The 27410-nt window shown below is 44.7% G+C and overlaps 3 protein-coding genes across 6 annotated transcripts in view; 2 read left to right on the plus strand and 1 right to left on the minus strand.

Moving 5' to 3' along the window:
• The window catches only part of LOC143487624 (neurofibromin), a 61656-nt gene that overhangs the window by 16325 nt on the left and 17921 nt on the right, over nt 1–27410 (minus strand). Inside the window, exons 19-36 of one of the 4 annotated variants that reach the window (XM_076986655.1) lie at nt 26803–26886; nt 26386–26727; nt 26118–26257; nt 25873–25995; nt 25701–25784; nt 25443–25559; nt 24937–25118; nt 24509–24720; nt 23994–24155; nt 23560–23663; nt 23277–23412; nt 22749–22877; nt 21998–22156; nt 21750–21847; nt 19901–20047; nt 18612–18758; nt 18198–18308; nt 78–510 (exon numbers count right to left, since the gene is read on the minus strand). In XM_076986655.1, the coding sequence (XP_076842770.1) occupies nt 78–510; nt 18198–18308; nt 18612–18758; nt 19901–20047; nt 21750–21847; nt 21998–22156; nt 22749–22877; nt 23277–23412; nt 23560–23663; nt 23994–24155; nt 24509–24720; nt 24937–25118; nt 25443–25559; nt 25701–25784; nt 25873–25995; nt 26118–26257; nt 26386–26727; nt 26803–26886 (2910 nt within the window). Of the gene's footprint in view, nt 1–77; nt 511–18197; nt 18309–18611; nt 18759–19900; nt 20048–21749; nt 21848–21997; nt 22157–22748; nt 22878–23276; nt 23413–23559; nt 23664–23993; nt 24156–24508; nt 24721–24936; nt 25119–25442; nt 25560–25700; nt 25785–25872; nt 25996–26117; nt 26258–26385; nt 26887–27410 lie in introns of all 4 variants that reach the window. The other 3 variants (XM_076986656.1, XM_076986654.1, XM_076986658.1) reach the window with 3 other exon arrangements.
• LOC143487611 (oligodendrocyte-myelin glycoprotein) lies at nt 9749–12547 on the plus strand. Its single transcript, XM_076986641.1, has 2 exons — nt 9749–10039; nt 11018–12547. The coding sequence occupies exons 1-2, from the start codon at nt 10020–10022 to the stop codon at nt 12180–12182; spliced, it is 1185 nt and encodes a 394-aa protein (XP_076842756.1). The 5' UTR covers nt 9749–10019; the 3' UTR covers nt 12183–12547.
• LOC143487573 (uncharacterized) lies at nt 12882–17256 on the plus strand. Its single transcript, XM_076986593.1, has 3 exons — nt 12882–12999; nt 13901–13966; nt 16437–17256. The coding sequence occupies exons 1-3, from the start codon at nt 12882–12884 to the stop codon at nt 17108–17110; spliced, it is 858 nt and encodes a 285-aa protein (XP_076842708.1). The 3' UTR covers nt 17111–17256.

Raw genomic sequence — 27410 nt, forward strand, 5'->3', positions numbered from 1 at the left:
TGCGCCTGTCCTTTTCACGACACTGAAACGTCACCATGGTGCTCGCTGGTTTGAACCTCAGAACATGCTCCACACACCTTGATGGACACCTTGGTGTCCTTGTGTGCCAGTTTGAGGGCGTTATGGAACATCTTGAGGTCTTCCTCCAGGCTCAGCGTGGCCGCGGGAAGCTTCTGCTGGTCAGGCTCAACATATTCCGCCAGCCTTGCTGGCGAGTCAATGAACAGTAGTTTCTTGCTGCCCTTCAGACCGGTGAGGAGCCTCTCATGGTACTTGGTGTACTCCCGTACCCAGGTGTTGCAGTTGTAGATGTAGATGGCCGCCACGTTCTCATAGGCAAAACCCGGGAAGACGACGAACCACTTGGAGAGGAAGTCGGTCTTGAAACGGTTGCTTGGGCTGGCATGCGTCAGGTCCACTACTATCTCATAAGGTTTGGCATAGTAGGGCTTGAGGGTGAGCAACACGTGGTAGATGAGTAAGTCCCCGTTGATCTGCCCCGTCTTGAACCTGAGAGGAGGAGATAAAGTGGTGGGGGTGTCAGACCGATGCGAACATGAGGGCAATATTTGGGTCTGCTTGTGCGTGACACATGACAGGTGTGAAAAGGGAGAAGTAACAAAGAGGAACCACTGAAAAATTAGGTCCAACACTTATCAGAAGCACCTACAGGACACGTTAGATTTTTTTTTTTTACCTTGATGAACAAGAAATGTCTTCTTGCTGTTCAACACAAAGTGCATGTAACAGCATTCATCAAATATTACCAATGTGGAGGAAAAATGTCAACTCCAGTGAGACAGAGAGAAACAAAGAAAAAACAAAAAGAAGAACTCCTTCTACAGGTTGTTCATGACCTTTGTAAGGCCTGCTGAGGCAGTTAGGGGAGTGAAGGGAGAAATATATGTAGCAAAGACCTTTATGAGGGTTTATATATATTTTGAATAAAACCACCACAGCAGAAGTGAAAGAGGCACAGGAAACGCATCACTTGTGCATGCGAACGCATGTAGCTTGCCCGTGTATCTCCTTCACGCCATCACTGGTTAGTTCTGACTTCACATGAGCTCATTCATGTACCAACTCTTACAGGTCTCATCAGAGGAAACCACTCAACAATGCAGAGGTGAGTAACTCATCTTAGCCTAACCGAAGGTGGGATTTTGGTCCCAATTATTTCAGCATATTAAATATTGTTTGAAAAACATTTGTTTCACTCGAATGGGGCCAATTAAAGCCCAAACACCTTGAGATTTGCAGCGGTAGCAGCTTTCCTTATTCTCAGAACAGAATGCTTCTATAATACATTTTTCTTTGTCATCTGGAACCTGCAGATTTTTATTAAGAACGTTTTTATAGATCCATTTTCTAAGTCTACAATTACAGACTGTTCATGGGTCAGACACTGAGCCTGAATAAAAGCCCATAACTGTGTTAATGTATAATAATGCATGTATTAAGTGGCTAACAAATGTTTACCTTCAAAATCAATATCTTTAGAGTATATCACTAATCTGATATATTTGTAAGTCTGTCTAGTATAATCAAGCATGTTATGAGAGAGTGCACTGAGAGACCAATTAGTACTGTCACAGTTAAGCCATGAGCAGTGATTCAGGTTAAAGGAATTTGGAAAGTGGTTTAAAGGCACAATTTGGGAAAGATTGGGAATATTTTTTTCTGTAGCAATTTTATAACAGGCATGCAATGTGTCTATACCCCTAACCACAAAACGGTATACATACCCAAATATATATGAGAAGCAGAAATAACTCGCTGGCCAGCCAGGATGGATCAATATAACAAAGATTTTAATGCTTTCCTCTTCACTCTCATTACAGATTTGTGAAACTGTCCTGTTTCCTGACCTTCATTTTGGGGGCCATATTAAATATAAATGGACAATCAATAAACACTCCAGAACAAACGTTACTCCCAAATGTTACTACAATTGTTCCTGAAACAAATGGTACTTCAAATGTTCCTAGAACAAATGATACTACAACAGATCCAAGTAGTACAACAACTGACGCACAGAATTCCACAAATCCTGTGGAACAGGACTGGTTCTTTTTGAAAATAGACAATAAATTCCTACTGTATATAATTGCTGGCCTCTTAGTGGTGTGTGTTCTCTTGATGATAACCAGCCTGCGACTGGCCTGCAAGGTTCATGATTTAAAGTACTCCAAACATTACCAGGTCCGAAGCAATACTGAACCAGTCCCCACTCTAGTGTCCAGCTCCACAAGGGACGAGTGTGTCCCTGGGGACGCTGAACCTACCGAGACGTGTCTTATGATGAATGAGAATAGCAAACCAGAGGAAGAGGAGAACAGAACCCCTGGAGAGGAGACAGGAACGACCCCTGGGGGGGAGACAGGAACGACCCCTGGGGAGATCAGCAGCCTGACCCCCCCCGATCCCCTCATAGAGGAGGAAACGCCCACCATGGAGACGTTGTCCTACCAAGGAAGTAAAGTCGACCAAAATAATATCTGAGGAGTGTGAAGCTGTGATGGCAGTGCGAACGCCGGCGTGCGGAGCAACACACTGTGCTGTGTGTCTTCCATTTCAAGGCCAACTCTTGCTTTTCATTTCTACTTTGCGTTTGGTCATCTGTAACCACTTCAGGCAGCTGCAGTTTAGACAATTAAAAGGCCACTGGAAAATGTTGTTTGTGTGAATGTAAAAAAATTATTATAATGGTAATATAATATTTTTATATTATAATTATTGTATTATAATATAAGTTATAATAATTATAATTATAATTATAATAATGCTCTGCAACTGAAAACTGTCAATTTGAGGACAGAGATTAGCATTTTGGTTCGTCTTCAACAGAAACAATATTTTACATTATATTCTTATGTGATATTTTTACAATATTTTTACACTGTTTCTGCAATCTGTACAAACTACTTCAGCTAGTATCCATTACAAAGAAATAAAAGAATGATTAACACAGTTTAACATTCTGTTCATATTGCTTATTGTGTATATTTTAAGCAGAGGCTATTGCTTTTTTAAAACTCTGTTAATGAAGCTAAATGTTTTGAGCAAATCGTGGCAAAAGGTGTCTGATATTCACGATTCAGAGAAAATTGTTATGAAATTACCAGTTAGCCATATTTTTAAAATAAAACATTTTAAATGGAACAACTGTAATTAATCATTATATTTGGTCTAATATACTTCTTTTTTACACTATATTGTCTTTCAGTTTCCATGGGTAGGCCGTCTAATCGTTGTGTTCCTTGTGTCCATCAGTAATGGGGCAGCCTGCTGTACAGATGAGGTTCTTTTCTTTTAGTACTTCCACGTTCTCCACAGAGCGTACATATATGTTCAACAATTACGTCATTCATGTTTCAAACTGAGGCTTTGGTTTGGAAATCTGCACTGTGTGTTTAATGATCACTGTGTGTTTAATGATCACTGTGTGTTCTCTCCCTCCAACGTTTTTTGCCATTCCGGTTTGTAAAATGTATCATTGTAATCACATCCGTTTTTAATAATCAGGAATCTAAAGATAATGACGGTAATCTTTTATTTCTTAAACCACACATCAGCAGCATGTCTTGGAACGAAGAACGTTCACACCATGTGCAGTGACATCACACCTAAACGAGCAGTGACATCACACCTAAACGAGCAGTGACATCACACCTAAACGAGCAGTGACATGTAAACGTAAAATGTAAATGTGCCATATTTTGTCAATTGTGATTTTTCACCGCAATCGAAATGTCCTCCGCTTTTTACTCATCTGTGCGGTTAGAACACGAACACACACACACACACACACACACACACACTAGTGATTACTAGGGGGCTGTGGATCACACATGCCCAGAGCAGTGGGCAGCCCTAGCCCTAGCCCGGGGAGCAGTTGAGGTTATGTGCCTTGCTCAAGGGCACCTTAGTCATGGCCTCAGGTCTGGGAATCAAACCCACGACCCTCCGGTCACAAGACCAGTTCCCTACCAACAGGCCATGACTGCCCCACTGCACATCACACCTAGATGAGCAGTGACATCACACCTAGATGAGCAGTGACATCACACCTAGATGAGCGGCACCCTTGGGTCTCACGCAGTGGTGCTGCTGTTCACTTACAGTATCCTCCTCAGCTCACAGTCACAGCTCCCTGCAAAACCATCTGCACACTCCATCATTAGCATGCTAACATATATGAAGGTACTTCACCAGCGCTGATTAGAGCAAGACCAAGGTCTTGGTTTAAGGCAGACAGAACACTGCATGAGGTAAGACAATCTTGGCTGCATATTCTAATAGTAACAGAAGACTGATTAAATCGGCAATGGTTAATTAGGTTAATTAACTTTTGTTTGTGTACTCTTGGAGGGAAAAGGTGATGGATAAAAAAAACAAACAAAAAAAACAGACATTAATGTACAGGTTATGAAAGATTCTAAATCACAAATGTTATTCTTTATACCTATGTACTCTGTGTATGTAAAGCATAATATTTAAAGTGCTTTTGCAAAAACCAAAATACATCCCTATAATAAGTAATTCAATTTCAAGTAAAAATATCTGAAATGTTTATTTCACTTGATTTTCTACAGGAAATAACTGTAAAGATGGAAGTGTTCAGATATCATATGTACATTTCTTTATTTGCCGTCATGCTGACACCAAGCATCTATCTAACCACACGAATGTGCCTCGCCCAAGAAACAACAGCACAGACACCGAGGGGCGTTGATGGTGTGAAAAAGGCTCGAGAGAAAAGAAGTAATGGCGTTATTTCTTCTGTTAACATAATGATGGAAAAGGCTGTTGTGTTCTACACTTTATGGGGGATACTAGACAGAGCTTTTGACCATGCAGTTTCAACCCAACAACCAGACCCAACCGAACAGTCCACTGCAAAGGTGCAAGATCAAAACACAGTAAGACTGCACCATCCAGCAGGACAAAAGACCTCATCGACAGTACCATTCATATCAAGAACAATTATGGTCAAGAAGGAAGTGTCTACTTCGAAAGGACAAGAACAGCTCGCTAATCCAACAACGACAACAAACACATCAGACCCATCAACAAACACATCAGACCCATCAACAAACACATCAGACCCATCAACAAACACATCAGACCCATCAACAAACACATCAGACCCATCAACAAACACATCAGATCCATCAACAAACACATCAGACCCATCAACAAACACATCAGACCCATCAACAAACACATCAGACCCATCAACAAACACATCAGACCCATCAACAAACACATCAGATCCATCAACAAACACATCAGATCCATCCTTTCATAATACTGGGAGGTCATTCCACAGATTTACTGGGTCACAGTCTTCTCCAGAGGCGTTTACAAGAGCAGCTGAACACTCCAAGGTCACTAAACGCTTAAACATGTCTGTGAAGAACACAAGTGGTCAGTCCTTAAAGGTCCTACATACTCAAGTCAAGCCAGTAAACTCAAGCCACAGTCTCTCAGCACCAACCGATCTATGGGGTTCAATAACCAAGACAAGAACCTTAGATCACACTGCAGGTACGGCAATATCTAAAACATGGATAACACCATCGAACCAAAGAGCAAAAAATATTGTGCTCTCTACACCAATTTCCAGCGAGCCTGTCCTAGATGAACATGCAAGTGATGGGGAATCAACCTCTGGTGAATCAGATGAATCAACCTCGTCTGATTCACAAGAATCAACCTCATATGATTATTCATCAAATAAAAGCAATTATCCAATTCCAGGTCCAGTGAGTGAAATCAAAGACACGCGTGTCCATCACACTACCACGAGAGAAGATTCATCCTGGAGTCAGTCCTCCAAAGATTCATCCTGGAGTCAGTCCTCCAAAGATTCATCCTGGAGTCAGTCCTCCACAGATTCATCCTGGAGTCAGTCCTCCAAAGCTTCATCCTGGAGTCAGTCCTCCAAAGCTCTTGAATGGTCAACCAAAACACCCATATCCAGCACTGAAAAGAGAACAACTGAACAAAAACTGTTAGCAACACAAAAGGAAAAAACAGCTCAAGACAACACAAGAGGACCACGTGAAACGGAGACTAGTGAAAGACAAAGCATATCATACATTTTGCATCTTAAATTGGCTCAAATGCAAACCCCCCAACCACCCAACCTGTTTACAGAAATACATTCAGCCACTGTACCAGCAACAACTGCTTTGAGTGGAGAAAACCCAGAGCAAAGCGATCCTGTAAATCTTCAGACGTCTAAAGTAATATACTTTTCTGGCCGGTCTTCAAACAAAAGCAGCTATCCAACTCTGAATTCAATAACTAAAGTCCATGACAAAAGGGTCCTCAACACCAGCACAAGAGGAAGTTCAAGACTCAATTTCATCTCCAAACTTCAAGTGACTCAAATCAACCCAACCCATATACCAAGTTCCACCCAAAGTCACACCACCAGCTCAGTATTGCAGTCCAATGGTTTTCCCAATAATCAAAGATATTCTACCGATGCCACAACACTGTCTTACAATACTGAAGAAAATAATGTACAGAAACAAAATAAGCTCATCTTCACAACCATGGGTACAAAAACTGAAACTTCCCTTTCAGAAAAGGCCACAGGACATCATACCTTCACACCCTCACTTAAGCCCGGTCTGGAAATCAGCACCAGAGGCAATGAAAACAAGCAGAGACTGGCGCGTGTAACCAAAGAGCTGTTGCCAGACCAGAGCAAATCTTCCACAGCAAAACCATTTAAAAAAGAAGTCACAACAAGAGAGGTACTGCACACAGATGTTGCAACAGCACCTACAGTGACTCAAAACGAAAGCAAACAAGCAGCCCTTATTACAAGAAAACCAGACATCTCCACAACACAGTCTTACAGTCTGGTCAACTCAACTCCACAGAAACCTGGAGTATCCCTGTCCAGCATTCTGCTATACCAATCAACACAAGGCATGTCTCAAAGCAGCCCCAAACTAGCAAATAATCATCTACAACTCCCAAGCCTTGCAACAAGTTCAGATACCACCAGATTGCTCCTTCAAACAGTAGCAAAGGGCTTAAAGAAACCAACAGTCTCAGTCATAGCTACATCTACTGCAGTAGCAGCAACGTCACCACTAACCAGTACTGATGCAAAACATTTAATGATGGCACCAGCGTCTAGGCCCACATCAACAGCAGCACCTATAAGGAACACTACAAATGCCAAAAATATTACACAGACATTCACAACTGTAGGTGAAAAGCCCAAAGTTCAGTTCCCAAGAAATATTACGAGGCATCACAGTAGTCGGCTCTCGGCAACGCCAGTGGAGGACAGCCTGGGTGCCACCACGAGTGCCAGCACAAACCAGCAGCAGAGCACACCATTCGCCCTGACGCTGCTTCAAAAACAAGTCCCTACAAGACAGAAGGTACTAAGCCCAGGCAACTCGCATATTACAGATCAAACACTGCCTCCAAACAAGAGCCCACAACCAGTCCTTTTGGCAAGAAATACAGATTTGATGAGCCCGAGAGAAAACGTTCCAAAAGTAATACCTAAAGAACAAGATCAGTCAAACACGACATCCATTCATGAAACAGCAACTGTTGGCAAAGAAGTTATTGTAGCTAAATGGGCCACAAGGCAGTCACAATGGCCGGGCAGCAAAATACCAAGAACACTATATGCATCCGAGAAGACCAGCATAAAGCAACCAGCACTTAGGACTGATTCACAAGACAACCGCTTGGTTTCAGAGTCACCAGCTTCAAAAACATCTCAAGACTCTGACTTTACCCTGACACCAAGCTTTAAGATATTCGCTAGCACAAAAATAATAATTCTGAAAACGGGAAGGATGAAAACGACATCCGGCCAGAAAAAACACAAAATACAACAATTTCTTAGCCAACCCCCAACAACAAAAGTAACACTCTTGGAAGGGATTAATACAGAAGAAAGAAAGATTTCAGAGCCAGTCTTACTCTTTTCCGTCCTCGTGTTACTGGTGGTGATGCTGGTATTTACACACAGAATTTGGAAGTACAGAAAGAGGAAAGACATCAGCTGGGTAGCAGGTTCTCCATTACTGAACGGCATATACCAGTCACTATATTGGACCGGACAAGGCACACAAAGAGTAGAGGGCCTACCCATAGAAACCAAATGCCAAAAAGTGGGGATAGAGAGGGTTTTATTACTGGATGAAACCAGAGTCTTCGCGGATACTGTGTTTCATAACAATAACAGAGCAATTTAAGTTTCCCCAAACTGCAATTAAGCCCCAACCCTCAACACAAACCACTATTTTTTTAATTATTCAAATTGTTCCATTCTAAATTTTATTGTTAAATGAATATTTCATACCTACTATTATTAAGCAAATCAAAGTGACCAGTTAGCTTTTCAAATAGCAGTGATATGCTAATAATATTTGCATTGTATACTGATGTTCTAGTAGTAACTGCTTCACTATAATGCTTTTGGTATTTACTGCTCTATTTGTGCAATATAAATAAGTTAAAGATGGCAATAAACTAAAATAATGTTTCTATGTGCCACAACTTTCAAATAACCAGGATTTCCATCCATTTCTCATTTTTGTAAAACATTACATTGCGATTATGCCACCAAGTTTTGGTTTGGTTGTTTTAAACATCACAGTATAATGAAAATGTTTTTTTGCCATTGCTACAATACCCTGTTTGTGTCAACAGAATTTGTTTTAACAAGATGAAAAGATTGCTGGGGCTACCTCAAGGTTGTTGTGGCTACCTTCCATTGGACCATTTAGACAGAACTCACAGTAGTAACCAGGAACAGGTCGTTCAGAGTACGATTGACATAGAGGAAATTTACATACGGAATTAAGAGTGCTCTCCAAATGACTCTGTATTCATAGATTTTAGATCAAAGGTTCAGTGGTAATTTAGGCAAAAAAAATTAGCAGATCAATATGTGTTCATATTCTCTCTTCTACGTCTGTATTTCTCCATCCTATCTCACGAACTGCAGCATGCTCGCTCACACACACACACACACACACACACACACACACACACACACACACACACACACACACACACACACACACACACACACACACACACACACACACACAGCAAAGACTGCATTAGTAGGCAGAGGATACAGCACTGCTGGGCATTCTGACAGGACTGTAAAAGAATGCTGTTTTCCTGAGAGAGCAGAGGGCAGGAGGAAAAGTTGGAGTGAAAAGGCACAGAGAGCTTCCACTCTGGCTTGAGATCCTCGTCCGCTTCGCCATGGTTTCAAGCCCAACAAACTGAAGAAGGTGAGAAGATGGTAAATGACCAACGACCAGGAGTACCCAACACAAATCTAAAGAGGACCCATGACTGATCATTACTTAAATGGGGTTTAGATGAACTGTTGTTAAAATAAGTACAAGAGAGAAATCTTCAGGGAGAAGGGAAAAAAGAAGTAGAGATTAGACCTTAAACACACATTCACAACGAATGTAGCGGAGATGTTTGGTATGAAGACAGTGAGGGAGGGAGGGGGAGAGATAGAGAAAACAAAGAACAATCCAGGAAAAACAAAGGGAACATACGAGATGTGTGTGTGTGTGTGTGTGTGTGTGTTGGGGGGGGCACTAAAGTAGAAACTCCAGAGTCAGTCTTTCTTCTGCCTCCCCATCAGCAATCTGTGATCTGGGGCTGCTCCACTCTGCTCGATTCCACCACTCTCCCTCCTCCCGCAAACCCCCCCCCCCCCCCCCCCCCACCTCATTTCCTGTCCCTCGTACCCCCGCTCACACACACACACACGCACGCACCCTGCCTGTTCCACCACCAGCGTCCGTCCACAGCCTGCCGCTGCCGTGCTGGTGTGACTCCGGAGTAGCCACATCGGCCACGACAACGAGCACTCGGGAACCGGACAGGAGAGAAGGACTCGTGTAAAAGGAGGACGAGAGGACAGGAGACAAGAACTCGTGTAAAAGGAGGACGAGAGGACAGGAGAGAAGACACTGGGGAGGAAGAGGAGAAATGACATGGGAGTGATGAAGAGAATGTAAGTAATGATGCAGCGGATCACACTCTAGCTGAGGTAGTGGCACGCACACGGTTTGAAATTAAACCTGCAATGTACAGGACAGATCTGGTCAGACATGCAGAACTTAGTTGGTCAGCAATTAAACGTGTGCTCCGGAAAAGCCGTCATTTCCCCTCTTCTAATCATTCACTTAGTTCAGAGCACCACAGCTGTTCTGGATCGATCGGCTCGCCGATCGATAACTCGCAGTGCGTGGCAGAGAGACCCACCAATTAACAGCAGGGGGAGCTCAGGGGGGGCTTGCGCTGGTCCTGGCAGTATTGTGCGGGCAGAGGGGGCGGGCATGAAAGCGCCCCATTTAGTCACTCTCGTCCCGGTACGTACACTGCACCGAGGGCACGCGGGACGCCCCAGTAACCAGCCCTGCAGAGCTCTTCTGCAGCACAATGCATAACTAGCTCTGTGTGTGTGTGTGTGTGTGTGTGTGTGTGTGTGTGTGTGTGTGTCCACATATTAAGTCATGCAGCTCAGGGACTGCATCTCCTACCAGCCCTGCAGTACAAAAGCTTAGAAAGCAGAAATGCCCTGGCTGTGTTCTCCCCAGTACTGGCACGTGTCCCCGTTTCACCCATGCGTGTTTCTTCAAGAGGGGCTGAGGTGCACTAGTGAAATCCACACGCTCTTTGAAATGCGCTGAACGTGTGGAGGACCTCGAGAGCACCTCTCCGACAACCAATCGCAGTCCTGCCATTGAGACGTGTTGCGTTAGATGTCGTTCGAATTTTGAGTGTATGGAGGAGTACGATGCTGTGGAGGGTGCTGGAGCAAACTCCCCCGCCCCCCGGAAGAGAGCAAGGCATCTCTTCTTGAAGCTGTGTAAAGGGAATACATCAAACTTCACAGCATTTGCTTGTAGGATGTGAATATATATTTCTGTGTCCATCCCTGGTTAGGTTTGAAGTCGTCATTCACTGTTCCTTCTGTCTGCATGCACAGGTGTGCGCTGAAGATGTGTGACTGTATTTCACTGTCCTGCCTGCTTGTGCTGGTTTTCCTGGGAGGAGGTCTTGATGCGTCCTGCCCCCACATGTGCTCCTGCGCCGACGGCCACAGGGAGGTGGACTGCTCCTGGAAGTCCCTCAAACGTCTGCCCGCCGGCCTGGAGCTCAACATCCACACCCTCAACCTGTCCAGCAACCGGCTGTACGACCTGGACCACCGCCTCGCCCCTTACACCCACCTACGCACCCTGGACCTCTCACACAACCGCCTGACGCACCTGCCCACGTCCTTACCGCGCTCGCTGTGGGAGCTACACGCGTCTGGCAACCGCATCCGGTTCCTGGACAAAAACGACACGGCGTACCAGTGGAATCTGCGGGAGCTAGACCTGTCGGACAACCGTCTGGAGCGTGTGGTGTTCATCAACAACACGCTGCCCAGCCTGAGGGCACTCAACCTCAGCTACAACAGCTTCTGGACCGTACCCACCAACATGCCTCCCAGCCTGCAGGTGCTGGACCTCTCTCACAACTCCCTGGTGCAGGTGCTGCCTGGCTCGCTGGATCGGCTGACCGGTCTGGCCCACTTCTACCTGCATGCCAACCGCTTCTCTGCGGTGAGTGAGGGTGCGTTCGAGGGGCTCTCGGGACTCAGGCTCATGACTCTGGGTGGGAACCGATGGGCCTGCGAGGACCCGGCCAGCGTGGGTTACCTGCAGGCGTGGGTCACTCGCACCCCGGGCCGGGTGGTCGGGTGCCCATGCCACGTCTGGTCCTCCTGCGGTGAAGCCCACCTGGGCCGGACGGGTGGCTGGCACTTCACAGCCTACACAGTCTCCCCGCGTCGCCCGCCAGAAAGGGCACTCACCGACGCGCCGCACACCGAAGAGACTCCAAGAACCTCGGTCAGGCTGGTCAGGCCTCGGTCAGAGGAGGGCACCTCTACTCCAGATGTAGGCACCACTACGGGCATGCTGTTCACCGTGGACACAATCCTCACCTCCAGCACGCGGAGGACAACCACACTTCGCACCAGGAGTGTGAAGAGGGTCAACCAGGAGCTTAACAGAAACATAGGCCAGGGAAATGGCTCCTGGGCTATTTTTACAATCTCTCTAAACGTACTCCTCCTGATCACTAACGACCTTCTGAACTACTGACGTCACACAAGGCACAAATCCAGAGCTTCAGCTTCTGTTCTGGTTTTCAAGAGACAGGAAACCTGCCTAAAAACATCTAAAGGTGCTTGTATTTTAAATCATTTTAATAACTCCCACCTGCCGCTCCTACCTCCATTTAACATTATTCTGGAATTTGAACCATTTCATGCTTTTCTGGAAAACAAGCTGTTTGGGCCTCAATTGAATGCAATCGTGTCGTGTCTTTAATGGGAATTCTGTATTTTAAAATCATCCTTCATCCAGGTCTGAGCAGTGCAATTTATGTCAAGGACTAAAAAAAAAAAAAGACACAAACCTTAAAATTAAACTAAAATGGTGTATGAAAGAAACTAATCAATACAAACTTTCATTATTGGACATGTCAGCTTCTGTGACCACTTCTGCTTTGGATGTATGAAGAACACAGATTAAACGCATTTTGTATAATCGACAGAATGGACCCTCGTGTTTTTATTTCAAAAGATCACGGAAGACGCTCGGGTCTATACTTGCACTCAACACTTGTCCCATACACAGTCTGGCATAAATCAGTCACTAGGCAGGACAAATTAAAGAATTATACACTTGAGAAAGTCACTGAGGCCGCCAACAGGGGGAGTAAGATGCTGATTTATGGGCTTGTTCATTCTTTATGATCTAAATGACAGAAGGTAGAGCCTGTTGTTTGATCTCCTGCGCATGTCCTCTGGGTCAGGTAGGCTCAGTGTTCAGACACAACCACCGACACATCCGTCCCTCCCAACTCAAGGCCTGCAGGAAGACCTGCAGAAGAGCATAGAGGCTCTGCTCCGCCCTGGTACCCAGACCATCCATCTGTCCGCAAGGCTGGGACGCTGTCAAACAAGGACTGAAGACTCTTACAGTCACCTATTTTCACCTCTCTCACTATGTCGCTAAGCACTTAAATATTCACTAAATAATATCTCAGCTTTTACTGTCTTCCATTCAAAATAGAACATTGTCTTGATGAGGTTACTGACTTATCTATGCTCAAATGACCATATATACTTCTTTTAGTCACTGTGGACAAGTGTGCCCACCAAATGCTGTAAATGTAAATACTGAGCTGTTAAAATCACCAGGACGCAAACACTAACGGAGACACCATTACATTATAAAATCCAGGACCAGGATTAAATGCAATGGTATACAAATAACAATCACTTTAATAAATTTAATAACAAAATTAAAATCACTGAATATATACAGATCACACATGATGAAAGTATTTTTTTTATGCATTCAGCAAGACCACATCTCTGTAATTGGTGACATAATATACATTTTGAGAGCTTGACCGTGTAGTAGTGACCCAGAGAGTTTGGGCTGAATGATGCTCTCCAAATCAGGGAGTGGAGAACAAAGAATAAGATCACATGATCACAGATCAACCGCATAGAGGATCCAGTTAAAGGAAATGAGGAACGGCTATGAAGAATACATGGAGTCATCATACATGGAACCACGCACCCCAGTGGGTTTGCATTCAGCGTGCCCCCCCTCAGGGCAACCCTGAGTGTGAAAGAACTCTACTGACTCTCAAATGCAAAACATAAACAAAGCCTAATCAAATGAAACACTGCTTTGGTTCAGTGTCACGGGCATGCCCATGTCATTAACCAACGCTGGTCCACATTTACAAAGAAAATACAAGTCATGTGACAAGGCAGCAGTCTCATAAAACAGACACATTTTAGTTTGGGAAGAGCAGGATCCGTGCAGACCACATCATTCTGCTCTGGGTGTAACGACACAGGACACAGGTAGGCATCTTACCAACGTAACTACTGGGACCAGTATGTCAGTGGATAACCAGGCATATTTACATTTAGAATATTCAGTTATGTTGTGATAGTGGCAGAAAAAGAGCACATTACTTTGTTTAATGGACTTAATTAGGTACATATACATGAAGCAGTTTTAGTGGATCTGCATTTATACATTTATCAGTGTATATACATACACATATAAACATCTTCAGATTTTATTTAGAAAAATCTTAAGATGATTCCTCAAATAACTAGTGTTCTTGGGTGAGATACGTAGAGAAATTAAAGTTTGCATTGGAGCACAAAGTTTCTGTTCTGGAAACCTGATGTACTTCATAAGTTTTACCATCAGTCTATAACTACACAACTATACAAGTTTCTATGGTAAATATTGTAGAATCGAGGGCTTTAAACATTTACCTGATGTGGTGCAGACAACACGGGTTTAAAAGGTGAATACTGTAGTCCCAAGATCAGGTTTAAAAGGTGAATACTGTAGTACAGAGATCAGGTTTAAAGGTGAATACTAGGGCTGCGAATCTTTGGGAATCCCATGATTCGATTCAGAATCGATTCTTGGGGTCATGATTTGATTTTTTTTGCCCGATTATTTCGGATCCCAACGATTCGATTCAAAAACAATTATTTTCCGATTCAAAAACGATTCTCAATTCAAAACGAGCTACTGCAGTCTGCTGAATACCTTTATAAAGATATTATAATTGTAAAGGTTTTATCAACATATTGCAATAATGTAAACACACAAAGGTAAATATGTGACAACAAGACAACATGTCTGTTTGAGGCTGACACTCAGAACACTACATTAAACTAATAAAACTGTAGTAAAATAAATAAAATTGGTAGGCTTAGGCTAGCTGCCAGAACTGGCCACTACCCAAAAAATATATTATACAAAAATACTGCTCTTTCTGTAAAAACAACAAATTGCTTCGTACAAGAATTAGGCTTAGGCTAGCTGCCTATTTCTGAGAACATGCCACTTCCAGAAACAAAATTACACCATTTTCCTTAACAAATCACAAAAATTAAAAATATATGAAAGTGCTCCCAAAAATAAAAGTGCTGTTACATTAATAAAATGGGTAGGCTTACGTTAGCGGCCAGAACTTCCACTTCACGGATTATATATATATATATATATATATATATATATATATATATATATATATATATATATATATATATATATATATATATATATATATATATACACACATACACACACCATATTTTCTAAAAGCTGCATATATCTACTGAACTGAACACATTTAACTGATTAACTGAACTGATCAGTTTCTGAACGGTGCCTGTAGCATTTCATGTGCGACAGATTTGGCTTGTGTGTTGTGGCGAATTCCAACTCCCCTCGTTTATCCGCATAAAGACGCTACAGGTTATATTGTTGATTTAGGTTTCTATACATAAATAAGAGCTAGACTTTAATTATCCATCACAGCAAACGGCACAGCATTGCCGTCTATGTCCAAAGACACACTGGCTCAAGGGTGTTAATTATTTGAAATAAAACACACACTGGCTATACCGAAGTTCACCTCTGACCACGACTTTGCAGTATTACAGCAGTATTATGTCTAAATGAACCAAGTTATTTTTATTTTAACTTTATTTTACCAGGAGTTATAATCACTGTAACTCGAATATCATCTGTAGCATCTTTATGCGTGTGCAAACGATCAAGCCCATTCTAACCCGGGCCGGGTTGACAGTACAATCTAAAGTGTTTCCAAATGGTCGCTTTCAAAGACCGCGGAGCCGTTTGGACTTCATACGTTAGCGGCGCAACAACAAATACGGTACACTACACAACCCTCTGTAGCCTAGGCTAGCATGCCTGCACATAGTCAAAGCTGTTTCCTTGTTTTATCTAACACTACGGTGGCTGAGAAGGCACACACGCACCCGGAAAAAATTTATTTTTTGAAAATGAGAATCGATTCTGAATCGTTCAATGTTAGAAACGTGATTCGAGCTCAAATCAATTTTTTCCTGCACCCCTAGTGAATACTGTAGTATTGAGATCAGGTTTAAAAAGGTGAATACTGTAGTACTGAGATCAGGTTTAAAGGTTAATATTGTAGTACCGAGATCAGGTTTAAGGCAATAGGATTCAATCCTCAAGCTGTTGAGACCAAACTGTGATTCAGCAACATTTCAGATCAAAATTGATAATGTATAAATATATTGCTTGTGTTTGTTACAGAGCTATACATGTTTTTTATTTGTGTTTGTTTTTGTAGCATAGCATTCTAGAAGCTTATACTTAAACTATTCTTAACCACATTTATATCAAGCGTTGCTTCATCATCACATTATGAACATGTGCAGTAAGCACATCACATGTTCAGGCAGTGATGACAACAAGGAATGTCAAGTTTTCCTTGTTTTGAGTTGAAAGCTATTGAATTTTCAATTCACACAGGCCTCAAGGAACAAGATGAGTCTCCGTGTGGGCAGATTTCTAATGGTTTTAACTGTAATGTGCAGTTACATGACTACCATGACCAACTCCAGCACAGATACGTCAAGCTCCACATCCAGCAGCTCCAGCATAACCACGCCCACTTCAAGCCCCACATCCAGCAGCTCCAGCATAACCACGCCCACTTCAAGCCCTACATCCAGCAGCTCCAGCATAACCACGCCCACTTCAAGCCCCACATCCAGCAGCTCCAGCATAACCACGCCCACTTCAAGCCCCACATCCAGCAGCTCCAGCATAACCACGCCCACTTCAAGCCCCACATCCAGCAGCTCCAGCACAACCACGCCCACTTCAAGCCCCACATCCAGCAGCTCCAGCACAACCACGCCCACTTCAAGCCCAACATCCAGCAGCTCCAGCATAACCACGCCCACTTCGACCCCCACATCCAGCAGCTCCAGCATAACCACGCCCACTTCGACCCCCACATCCAGCAGCTCCAGCATAACCACGCCCACTTCAACCCCCACATCCAGCAGCTCCAGCATAACCACGCCCACTTCAACCCCCACATCCAGCAGCTCCAGCATAACCACGCCCACTTCAACCCCCACATCCAGCAGCTCCAGCATAACCACGCCCACTTCAACCCCCACATCCAGCAGCTCTAGCATAACCACGCCCACTTCAACCCCCACATCCAGCAGCTCCAGCACAACCACATCAAACCCAACATCCAGCACATCCATGCACTCTTTAAGCAGCTCCAGCACAACCACGCCCACACCAAATTACACAAACATCAGCACAAGCAATTCCTCTTTGAGCACCAATGCAACCTCTGCCTCATCTTCCATGGCTTCCTTTCCCTCCAGTTGGGCCTTCCTGTCCTTCTCAGTCAGTCTGGTGCTGTCTCTTACATAACTGACTTAGCAGCAGTGGGCAAAGCCAAACCAAGCCAGTCAGCGTTAAACAAGCTCAGAGAACTGGCTCCTCCCCAGCCAATGCACCTTATACCTCATGATTTGATCTGTGGATTAAATCTGTTTTGTGGTTGGTTGGTTGGTAATTGGTCACACCCCCCCCCCCCCCCCTTACAAAAACAAGTTATGATATTTTGATATTCAGTTTTTCTGTAATTGCAATAGATGCATGTATTTAAATAAACCATGTATTTTAAAAGTCTTTAAAACTGGTAATAAATATGATGAAAGAAAAAGAAAAGACTGTCATCTACAAGCTTTGTTGTAAATAAACCAGTTCTGTCTTAAACATGGGAACATTGTGTAAAAAGTGCATTTTCAAAGCGACAAATGGCTCTTTTGGTCCTCTACAGCTGCCATGTAATTTTAGATAATTTACAATAACAAACCCTGGCAAACCCATATTATTAGTCTCTCATTCTCACAAATATCACATTAGTCTCTCATTTTCATGAATATCTCATTAGGATAATTTGCTCACAGTTGTATCAGCAGTGTTCAGTAAGAGATCATCTCCTAACTCATTAAAATGACCAGACAACCAAATACACCACAGTTCAGGATTTATGTAAATAAGGAATTAAAAAAGCGAATTAAACAAAACATTTAGAATAATTTTATTTATACTCATATTTAGCAACCAAACTACCACCACCACCAGTACCTTACACTCCTCAGGCCTTTATGAAGTCAAGACACATCCCACAGACCTAGACCAAAATGAGTGGACCTTCAGACCTGCACCACCTCTCCATGACCACAGTGAGGCTCTCACCTGCGAGTGATGTAGTAGAAGACAGGGTTGCCATTCTTTGAGGTGCCAGCCTGGTAGAAGATGTTGAGGGTTTTCAGTGCTTTGAACTCCTCTTTCTCGTGAACCTGGTGTCTGAGCAGAATTGGCAGATGTTAGCCAAGGCACAACCTGGCTTATGCAAGCTTGATGTTAATTGTAATTGCAAGTTAATTGCAACGTTAGTTAAGGTTTCACAAGAGGATATTTCACAATGAAGTATTGGTACTGCAAAAGCATTTTTAAGGAATCCATTCTGATTGCAATGTTAGGGGCTTTTGTGATTTCACAAAATAAATTCCAGAGGAAATGTGTCTAGCATGAAGGAAAGAGGCATAAAAGCTTATATTTTTGTGTGTGGATTTTCCCATTTTAGTTCCTGTTTTTAGAGTCCATTACCTGGTCATGAACTCTTCAAACTTGGAGCTGGTTAGGTTGAGGCTGGACCAGTGTGTGTCGGCCACGGGCTTGTGTTCTGGAGGACCCAGGTAGGCCAGCAGGGTAGCCATCTTGTCGAAAGGGCGACGTCCCACTGCCTTATGGTCCCTGCAGATGAAGTGCAAACGAAGAAAAGTCACATGATCAGACTAGCAGGCAAATGCACGTTTTTAGAGTGCATTACCGTATTTAAAGGTTTCACCGCAAAACCATGAAAAACACATGACGTTCAGATGAAATATGAAAATCAGTATATTTTCAGATGCAAATGAGCACAAAGCCTACATCTGGCTTGCTTAACCTCAACACACGCAAGTCCGCTTTGGGCAAAGGCTGGAAGGTAATACACACGACTCCTGAATAGATCTCTGCTGATCTACAGCTGCTCGACAGCATGGCTTCCAAATTGCCATTAATACACTCTCCCTTTCAAATGGTGTCATGCGTGCAGTTTCACTGTGTGCTGCCTAATACCTGGTTCTAAAGCCAATGTCAGTAATGTCTGGATTTGGTCTGAGCTTAAAATTCATCCCTGAAAGATGCCTGCAAGACAGGCAATACTGGAAAGATATAGCAGTCTAGGCACTCGGCCTACACAAAAATGTCACGGAGGGTGTACATGCAGTGTATATCATACACAATCTTACCAAGTCTGTCTCATTTCCTTTAGGGCTTGTTCAAGCAATGACATGAATAAAACTAAAGCTAACAAAGCCATTCTCTTCTGACTACTATCCTACTTACACATTATATTCATACATTGCTATTACAATCACTGTTAATGTTATTACTGTTCACCACCACCAGAGTTCAGATGAAAAAGTGTAATTCGAATATAGATACATTTAGCCTAAAACGGTTCGCTCAGTGAATTCATTTGGGCTAGGCTTTGACATACGATTAACTGGATAAATCAGGTTTATGTCATATGTAACTTTCAGCAAACTGCCAGCAATGCCATTTCAATAACCCCATAAAAATATCTGTGCTAGATTAATCCTGTAGGTGTGAATGTGGCATTGTGGGAAGATGTAACCTCTGATTTTATGCCATGGTTTGTTAGAAAACACAGATAGTGAAGTGGTCCACCAGTATGTGAATGGCCTCATGCCATTAAGCATTACAATGGGTACCAGGTATCTCAAAATGTTCTCATTCCTTCTTGCCAGATTTTGCAAATTGTCCACACAGCTACAAGAATCATCTTCTGCACATCTCCATTGATGGCCAGAAGGCCTGGCGCGGCACACCTGTTGCTGGAGAGGTACTGGCCAATCTTCTCCTGGTTGTTCCACAACAGGCGGTGCAGGGCCAGCACGTTTCCGTCGCTGATGAAGGAAAGGCTGTGGTTGATCGAGTCACTGGCAGGACAGTCTGAAGCAATGTCCAGGAAAAACCTGAGGAATGGACACACGCTGGATGTTTGTGAAGTGATACACACAAAGGGTCAGCCACAGCATTATATAATCAAGGGGGAAAAAACCTCTCTAACATAAACAATTAAAAACTCTCTTAATATGAATTCAGAACACTACAAGTGTATGTGTGTACAAAACTGTAAAGGAGACCTTGACTTACATTCCATATAATTATCCTGGTGTCTGGACTACTCCTAATATTTGCCTTTAATAATTCAACACAGAATGAATGACGTCTGAGGTACCAGAGTATGCAAAACACCTACTATTAAAAACCTCAGACACACACTCGTGCCATTAGTTTAAGGTCAGAGTGCAGCTATACATGAAAATGTTGCGGGTATGTAACGGCCAGTCAGAGCCAAGCACCAATTCATCTGCAAAATACTTGGTAGTGCTTAAAATGTAAGTCCTTCCTCTTAAAGTCATGGCCTGGCGGTTAGGGAACTGGTCTTGTGACCGGAGGGTCGTGGGTTCGATCCCCAGACCTGAGGCCATGACTGCGGTGCCCCTGAGCAAGGACGTTAACCCTCAATTGCTCACTTGTATAAAAATGAGATAAAAATGTAAGTTGCTCTGGATAAGGGCGTCTGCCAAATGCCATAAATGTAAACGTTAAATGGGGACTACCCATTCATGGGGACTTCCTGTTACCAGCATTGGAAAAAATGTTCCATGCTACACAAAAACAGCCATATTTACAGCAATAGTGTTTTATACAGAAAATTGGGAGCTAGTCATCTGTCAGCTAGTCAACTCCACACAGATTTTTATTATTCATATTTAGCAAATATAAGAGGATTTTATTAACATGCAAGGGGATTTTATATTAATGATTAGGTCTAATTACATATTCTAAAAATACAGCTGGGTATATAAAGATATATTTCTGCTTTGACCAACACTCACTACCGTTCAGGTCAGGTCCATAGAGCTTATCAGGAGTAAACAAAGATGAAAAACAATTTAGAAATTGAGAATGAGAAACTTACAAGCCAATTGATGAATGTGCAAAAATATATTAAAAGAAAACAATTGGAATATTTCATTCAAATATACTATAAAATTCTACACTGGCTGCAAAGCTATTAATCCTGTTCACATGGAAATTCTGCAAACAAAAAGCAGGACCATGCCAATGATGGCAAAGACCATATGCAGTAAGAAGAAACTTCATTCAGTCAAACAAAGCTGTAATTTAGACTCTGGGATATTAACAGCAGCATGGTTCATGTAGAGAAGGTTAGAGGAAGCAGGTTCCAGACTTGAGGCAAACCTCCTGATGGAGTTTACTGAAAGTAGGCCGCCACTGGGCGATACAGGGCAGAGGAACGGCTCGTATTAGTTTAATACATAAAAGACACTTGAGATGAAAACACTAATCTGGTGCTCCAGAGATTTGGGTATAAAGACAATACCATTTCATGTTTGAACGTACTCAACGACTGAACGTACTCGATAACTGCAGGAACATCATTAACCAAATACGCCCCCAACACAATCTGAACACAATATGAAATCTTGAAAGACTAACTGACATGGAAAGCATTTCATACCAAGACAATTATATTTTAAGGGGAAAATTTTAATACATCAATAATAGAATACTCCTAATAATAATACTTTAATACTGGGAGAAATGGATTCTATAAAATAAAGTGGACAGAGGATGCTTAGGTACCTTCTAGCAGCATCAAAATTGCTCTTCACGAAGTCGTTAAACGGCCTCATGTATTCCTCCTTCGTGAACAGCACGTGATTGGCGATGCTCTGCAGGATCTGTGTGACAACAGAATGACTACACGATGAGCCTACACCCCCCCCACGCCCCCGCCCAACGCCCCCGCCCCACGCCCACCCCCCCCCCACGCCCCCACCACGCGCCCCCCGCCCCCACCCCACGCCCCCACCCCGAACTCGCTGGACCACCTTCGACATGAGCTTGAGGCCGCGCTCGATCCGCGGAGGGGGCTTCTTGTCCAGGATGCCTGCTTCGTAGGGGGAGACGATGGCCGGGTTGATGAAGCGAAGGAACATGGCGCTGCCCACGGCACCAATGCTGTTCTGAGGAAAACGCTGGCTCACCACCTGAGACGGAAGATGAAGACCAAAAAAAAAAAGTCAGACATTATAAGTATCGGTTATCAAAACGGATGACGATATTTTACTTGTATAAGTGGTACTCGTATGGCAGTTCAACGAAGCAACCGTCAATCGAGTAATTCTAAGAAGAATGAATGCTTCAGTGCTTCAGTGCTTACAGAAAAGCGTGCCACTGCTGTCCTGTAAATGTGTTAGAGGAGAAATAAGGAAAGCAAGGTGTTTGAAGTCAGCTGACTATGTAGGGGAAGATCACCTTCAGCTTTTAGTAGAAAGGTCCAGGTGCTGGGTGGAAATCAGTGTAAGTTAAGCCATTCTGGTAGGATATGAAAGCTCAGTCACAAAAAAAAGACTACATTACCCACAATGCCTTTATTCCCTCCAAACCCACAAATAGATTCTTCTCAAGCTGAGAGCCTACACAAACGGGGATTGGAGGTAGGCACTGTTGCTGGGAGGGGGGGGTCTTTGTAAAGCGCATCAAATGAGTATCAGAACGCAGGGAGATTAGTAGGATGAATCAGGTGATGGCTGTCAAGAGGTCAGCAGTTCAAAAGAGGTTTTAGAATAATTGAGTCACCCAAGAGAATGAGGTGGTTTCATTGGGTCGGGTGGAGCAGTAACGTAGGAGGTCCGCTGAACTTACGCCTTTTTTGCTTTCCTTTCTCTCTTTAACTGTGGCCTTATTCAGAAGAGAGTGGCATGTAGCCTACAGGACAGAGATAAGCACAAACAGGTAACACGACTAGCTAGAACACACACACACACACACACACACACATGCCCATGTCAAGTATGGAGCAAAAATCAATCCCTGCTCATCTCCTATCGCAATGCGTCATCGACTGGAAGCGAAAGCATATTTGACATGAGACTGAAACACACACACACACACACGCGCGCGCATGCGTAAGAAAAAATACACACCCAACATTTAAACTCGCATCAAGGGTAAAACATGCTGGAGGAAACACTGGAAGCAGTGAGAGAGGCTGCTGGCTCTTTCCTGCCCTACTGCCCATGCACAGGTGAGCCCTCAGCACACAGGGCCGGCGGGATGGAGGTGTGTGTGTGGGCGGAGTCCGACCGCCGCCCTTGCCCCGCCCACCTGGAAGAGGCAGTGACACACGCTCCTCAGCTGCGGGGGGAACTCGCTGGAGGAGCTGGTGATGGCCAGGAAGAAGCGGCTGGTCATCTTGAGAAGGTTGCGCTGGTTCTCCTCCAACACCTCACTGGGCTCCAGTCTGAGGAATTGAGGACCAAAATCAGAAAGATTTCTATTTGGGCCACAGTCGACCACCCTCCACGCTGGCGTTGGTAAATGAGGCACATGTGAAAACTCTTGAAGCCCTGCACGGTCTGGACAGAAAGGGTCGTCACGAAGATCGTACCTGGTGGGATCCACCTCGAAACGGATCATCTGCCACTCGGGACCTGTGATGACCCCTCGAAGGAGGGGTTCCAGAAGCTTCTGCAGGTAAGTAGCACCATACACCTAGAGCGGCGCAACACGGGAGACAAATGTGAGAGTTTGGCTGTTTGGAAGAGAGGGGATGGGGTAGAGGGAGGAGTGTAGGAGGAGTGTAGGAGGAGGAGTGTAGGAGAAGGAGTGTAGGAGGAGGAGTGTAGGAGGAGGAGTGTAGGAGGAGGAGTGTAGGAGGAGGAGTGTAGGAGGAGGGGTGTAGGAGGAGGAGTGTAGGAGGAGGAGTGTAGGAGGAGGAGTGTAGGAGAAGGAGTGTAGGAGGAGGAGTGTAGGAGGAGGAGTGTAGGAGGAGGAGTGTAGGAGAAGGGTGGAGTCCATCTGAACTCAACAGTGCTTTGATACCTTGAAGCAGAAGGTCATGATTTTACTGGCCAGGCTGTTTCCTCGGAAGAGCGTCTGCATGGAGTCTGCCAGCTCCACCTCCTTGGAGAACATATTCCACAGGAGCTGATAGAGTAGGTGTCGTGAGTCAAAAAGAGTCACCAGCACCCTCGCCAGCTCATCCTGGGGGGGTGAGAGAAACATGGGGTCAACCTCCAAGAACCACGGGCAGGGTGGACCGCCAGATATCAAGGCCACGTTCAATTAACACACCCACACACCATTTATTTCTCCAAATATTAGACCCATTAAATCAGGGCTGCAGAGGACATACTGTTTCGATTGTGGACTTATTCTATATATTTAATTCATTTTTATTTAATAGTTTTCTAACAGTCATTGCATGCATTAGTGACACTCATCATTATTATAACATCTTAATATAGGAAAAAATTCAACAGAAGCTGCATGTTCTTAAAAACTGGGATTTCAATAGAAGGTCCAAAAAAATGATGTTTTTGTGAATCACCACCGACCCACTGTGAACATGGCACCACACTGGCCAGCGCCATGGCGATGGGCAGCTCCCCCTGGTCACCCATCATGGTGACGAGCTCGACGAGCCTCTCGAAGCGGTCAGCCAGCACGGTCTCGGCCAGCGTGTCGAACTCCGTGCCCTGCTGCAGGATCTTGGTCAGAACCTCCATGAAGGTGGCCCGGGTCTGCAGGTCCTTGTGGTAGCCCAGGCCTTAAGGGGGTGAAGGCAGGCCAAGGGACGAGACAGGGAGAAAGTCAGGCAGTAGGAGTCTCCTGAACGCTTCATCAAAACGCTTCATCAACTGATTAGTGAACATTAACACGTATATTCTTGCTAGTAGCTCAATCACTAGCTAGGGACACCGCACAATAGCTTATTTCCCATTTTTACTGTTACAGCAGGCGTGCAGCAGGGCGGCGCTCTCACCGATGGAGTGCATGAGGCCGCTGTCCACGTTGGCGTTGAGCAGGTTGGACATGGCGAGGACGGTGCAGTGGCGCAGGGAGGCGAGACGGCGGGACATGCCCCGCTTACGCCCCCCCACCTGCTGCCCGTCCTCCTCCGCCTCGCTGCAGTCGTTCAGCAGGTTCATGAACAGAGTGAAGTACCTGGGGCGAGGAAGAGGAGGAGGATGAAGCCTGGGGGAGGGGAGGGGGGGGGGGGTTGCCTGGTTTGAACAGCAGTTCTGGTAAATCGCAGCAGCAGCCATACGAGGATCTCTATGGTCAGCTGAACGACATGCTCCCAAAGAAAGTGAGGATGCTTCGCACCAGTACATAGTGGCCCCCTTGTGAAGAGTCCACAGCCTGCTAAATGTGAGTGAGTGAGTGAAAGTAGGTTACAAGACTAACTAGGCCAAAAAATAAATGAAAACCAGTGGGAATCACACAATCACACAAAGTACTGTGTCATGGAGAAGGGTGCAGTCATACTTCAGGAAGAGCTGGGACTTGGCCTCCATGAGTTCCACTCCATCGCCCTCCTCTGGCTGGAGGGGCAGACCAGCCAGCAGAGACACGACGGCCTCCATACTGGCCTGGTCCAGGTCCCTGAGGGACACAGGACACAACAGTCGCCAAACATAAATTAACTTATTTTGAAGAAAATAGTTTTTTCCCCCTCAACAACACTTCATATACAGATTGCTTTGCCCTTGAACCTACGAGTTAGCCAGGAACAGGGGCCCGTACCTGGTCAGACACTTGACATCATCATCAGCTGCTTGGTTGGAGGTTCCCATCACCCAGTCCGTCAAATACTCCACCATCTTATTCCTGAGAGAGACGTGCATCATATCGGGTGTGCAGGAGCAAAGGCTGCTTATAGAGCCCGGTTGCCAGGTAGAGATGAAAGCCCCCTCACCTGAACTTCATCTCCTGGCAGAAGGAAAGGTCATCTCGCCGCTCCATCATGACCTCCACCAGCTGGCACAGCTTGGTTTTGATCTGGATGGCATGAACCATGTTGCCCAGAATTCGCACATACCTGCCAATATACCATTCAGACAGAAGCAAGAAAGAAAATCTGCGAATGAGGGCATTTACCCACCCAAAATGTGTTCAACAACGGGCGTTTTTTGTGGGGTTCTTCATGACACAGACACTTACCTGACCAGGTTGAGCATCATGGTCTCAATGCTGGCCTGCCCAAGGTGTTCAGAGCTTCCTTCTGTGTGGTTATCTAACAAGTTCTTCATTATTGCAATGGTCTGCTCCACAAACTGTGTGTTGGTCTCGTTGATGGGCACCTGAAAGAGACATGGAGACTTTTTTAGTGTTAATAACAGGGCATGTTACAACCAAGACCATGCGAGGCTGGTCAGGACGAGTTGGATTGTGAAGGTCTGAACCAGTATGCTGTTCTCTGTTTGCTCACCGGGCCCTGGGCGTCAAAGAACCTGCTAATGCTGTTCTTCAGCTTGGTGAAGAGCATGGGATAGAGGGCGGGGCTTAGCTCCAGCCCCACCAGGTCCTTCACGTTGTTCCGGATGTGTAGGCCCTTCTCGTGACTGCACACCATGAGCGAGAGCAGGCGGTCCAGGAAGCGGCTGAGGGGCGTCTCGGCGTTGCCCTCGCACGACCCCATGGAGACCATGGAGCTCTTGCGTTCGCTCAGGGGCCCCATCGGGGGGCTGTAGGTGGCCGGGCCGGGGGGGATCCGCTGCTGCAGACACACCCCGCCCATCGCGCACAGGAAGCCCGTCATGTTGATCCACTCCTGAGGGAGGACCAGCCAATCAGGTGTGCCGTCCCAGCTTTCGTCAGCAGTATTACATGTTCGCATGCGACGTACCTGACAGTCCTCCAACTTTGTTTTTGGGTGGGTCAGGATTAATTTGGTGGCGTGCTCCCATTTCGCATGCGTGTCCTCCCAGGCCTGAAAAAAAACATCGTCATATTATTATAATTACATATATGAAAACACACACACACACACACACAAACTAGTTAAATATTATATAGAGAGCTTATATATAAAGGGGGTTTTGTGGACCTAACACTTTCTTAAAAGCACTTTTTGTTTTTTGCTAAAACCGTAACAAAGTATGACGAAAGCATGCTGCTCAATTTTCTGCATATTCACACACTCGCGTCGTACGCGCACGCACACACATCCACTCGTGTCACTAGTGATCTCACGTTTTCTTCTGCACTTTGCAGAAAACATCAAGTACGGTTCACTTACAAATGACCATACACTTCGGGCAGGGCTGTCTTTGCATGTCACGCTACATCACTATTCCAAAGAAGTTCATGTAAAACAGAACTACAGTCATGTAAATGTAAATGTGGTTGCTGCAGACATGCTGAGGGCACAGAAGCATCAAGGAGGTGCTTATACCAAATCCACCACAAGTTGCAGTGAATCAGTTTTAGGATGAACAGGTTTATTCATTGCAG

Source organism: Brachyhypopomus gauderio, unplaced genomic scaffold (assembly GCF_052324685.1).
Source record: "Brachyhypopomus gauderio isolate BG-103 unplaced genomic scaffold, BGAUD_0.2 sc47, whole genome shotgun sequence".
Taxonomy (NCBI): Eukaryota; Metazoa; Chordata; class Actinopteri; order Gymnotiformes; family Hypopomidae; genus Brachyhypopomus; species Brachyhypopomus gauderio.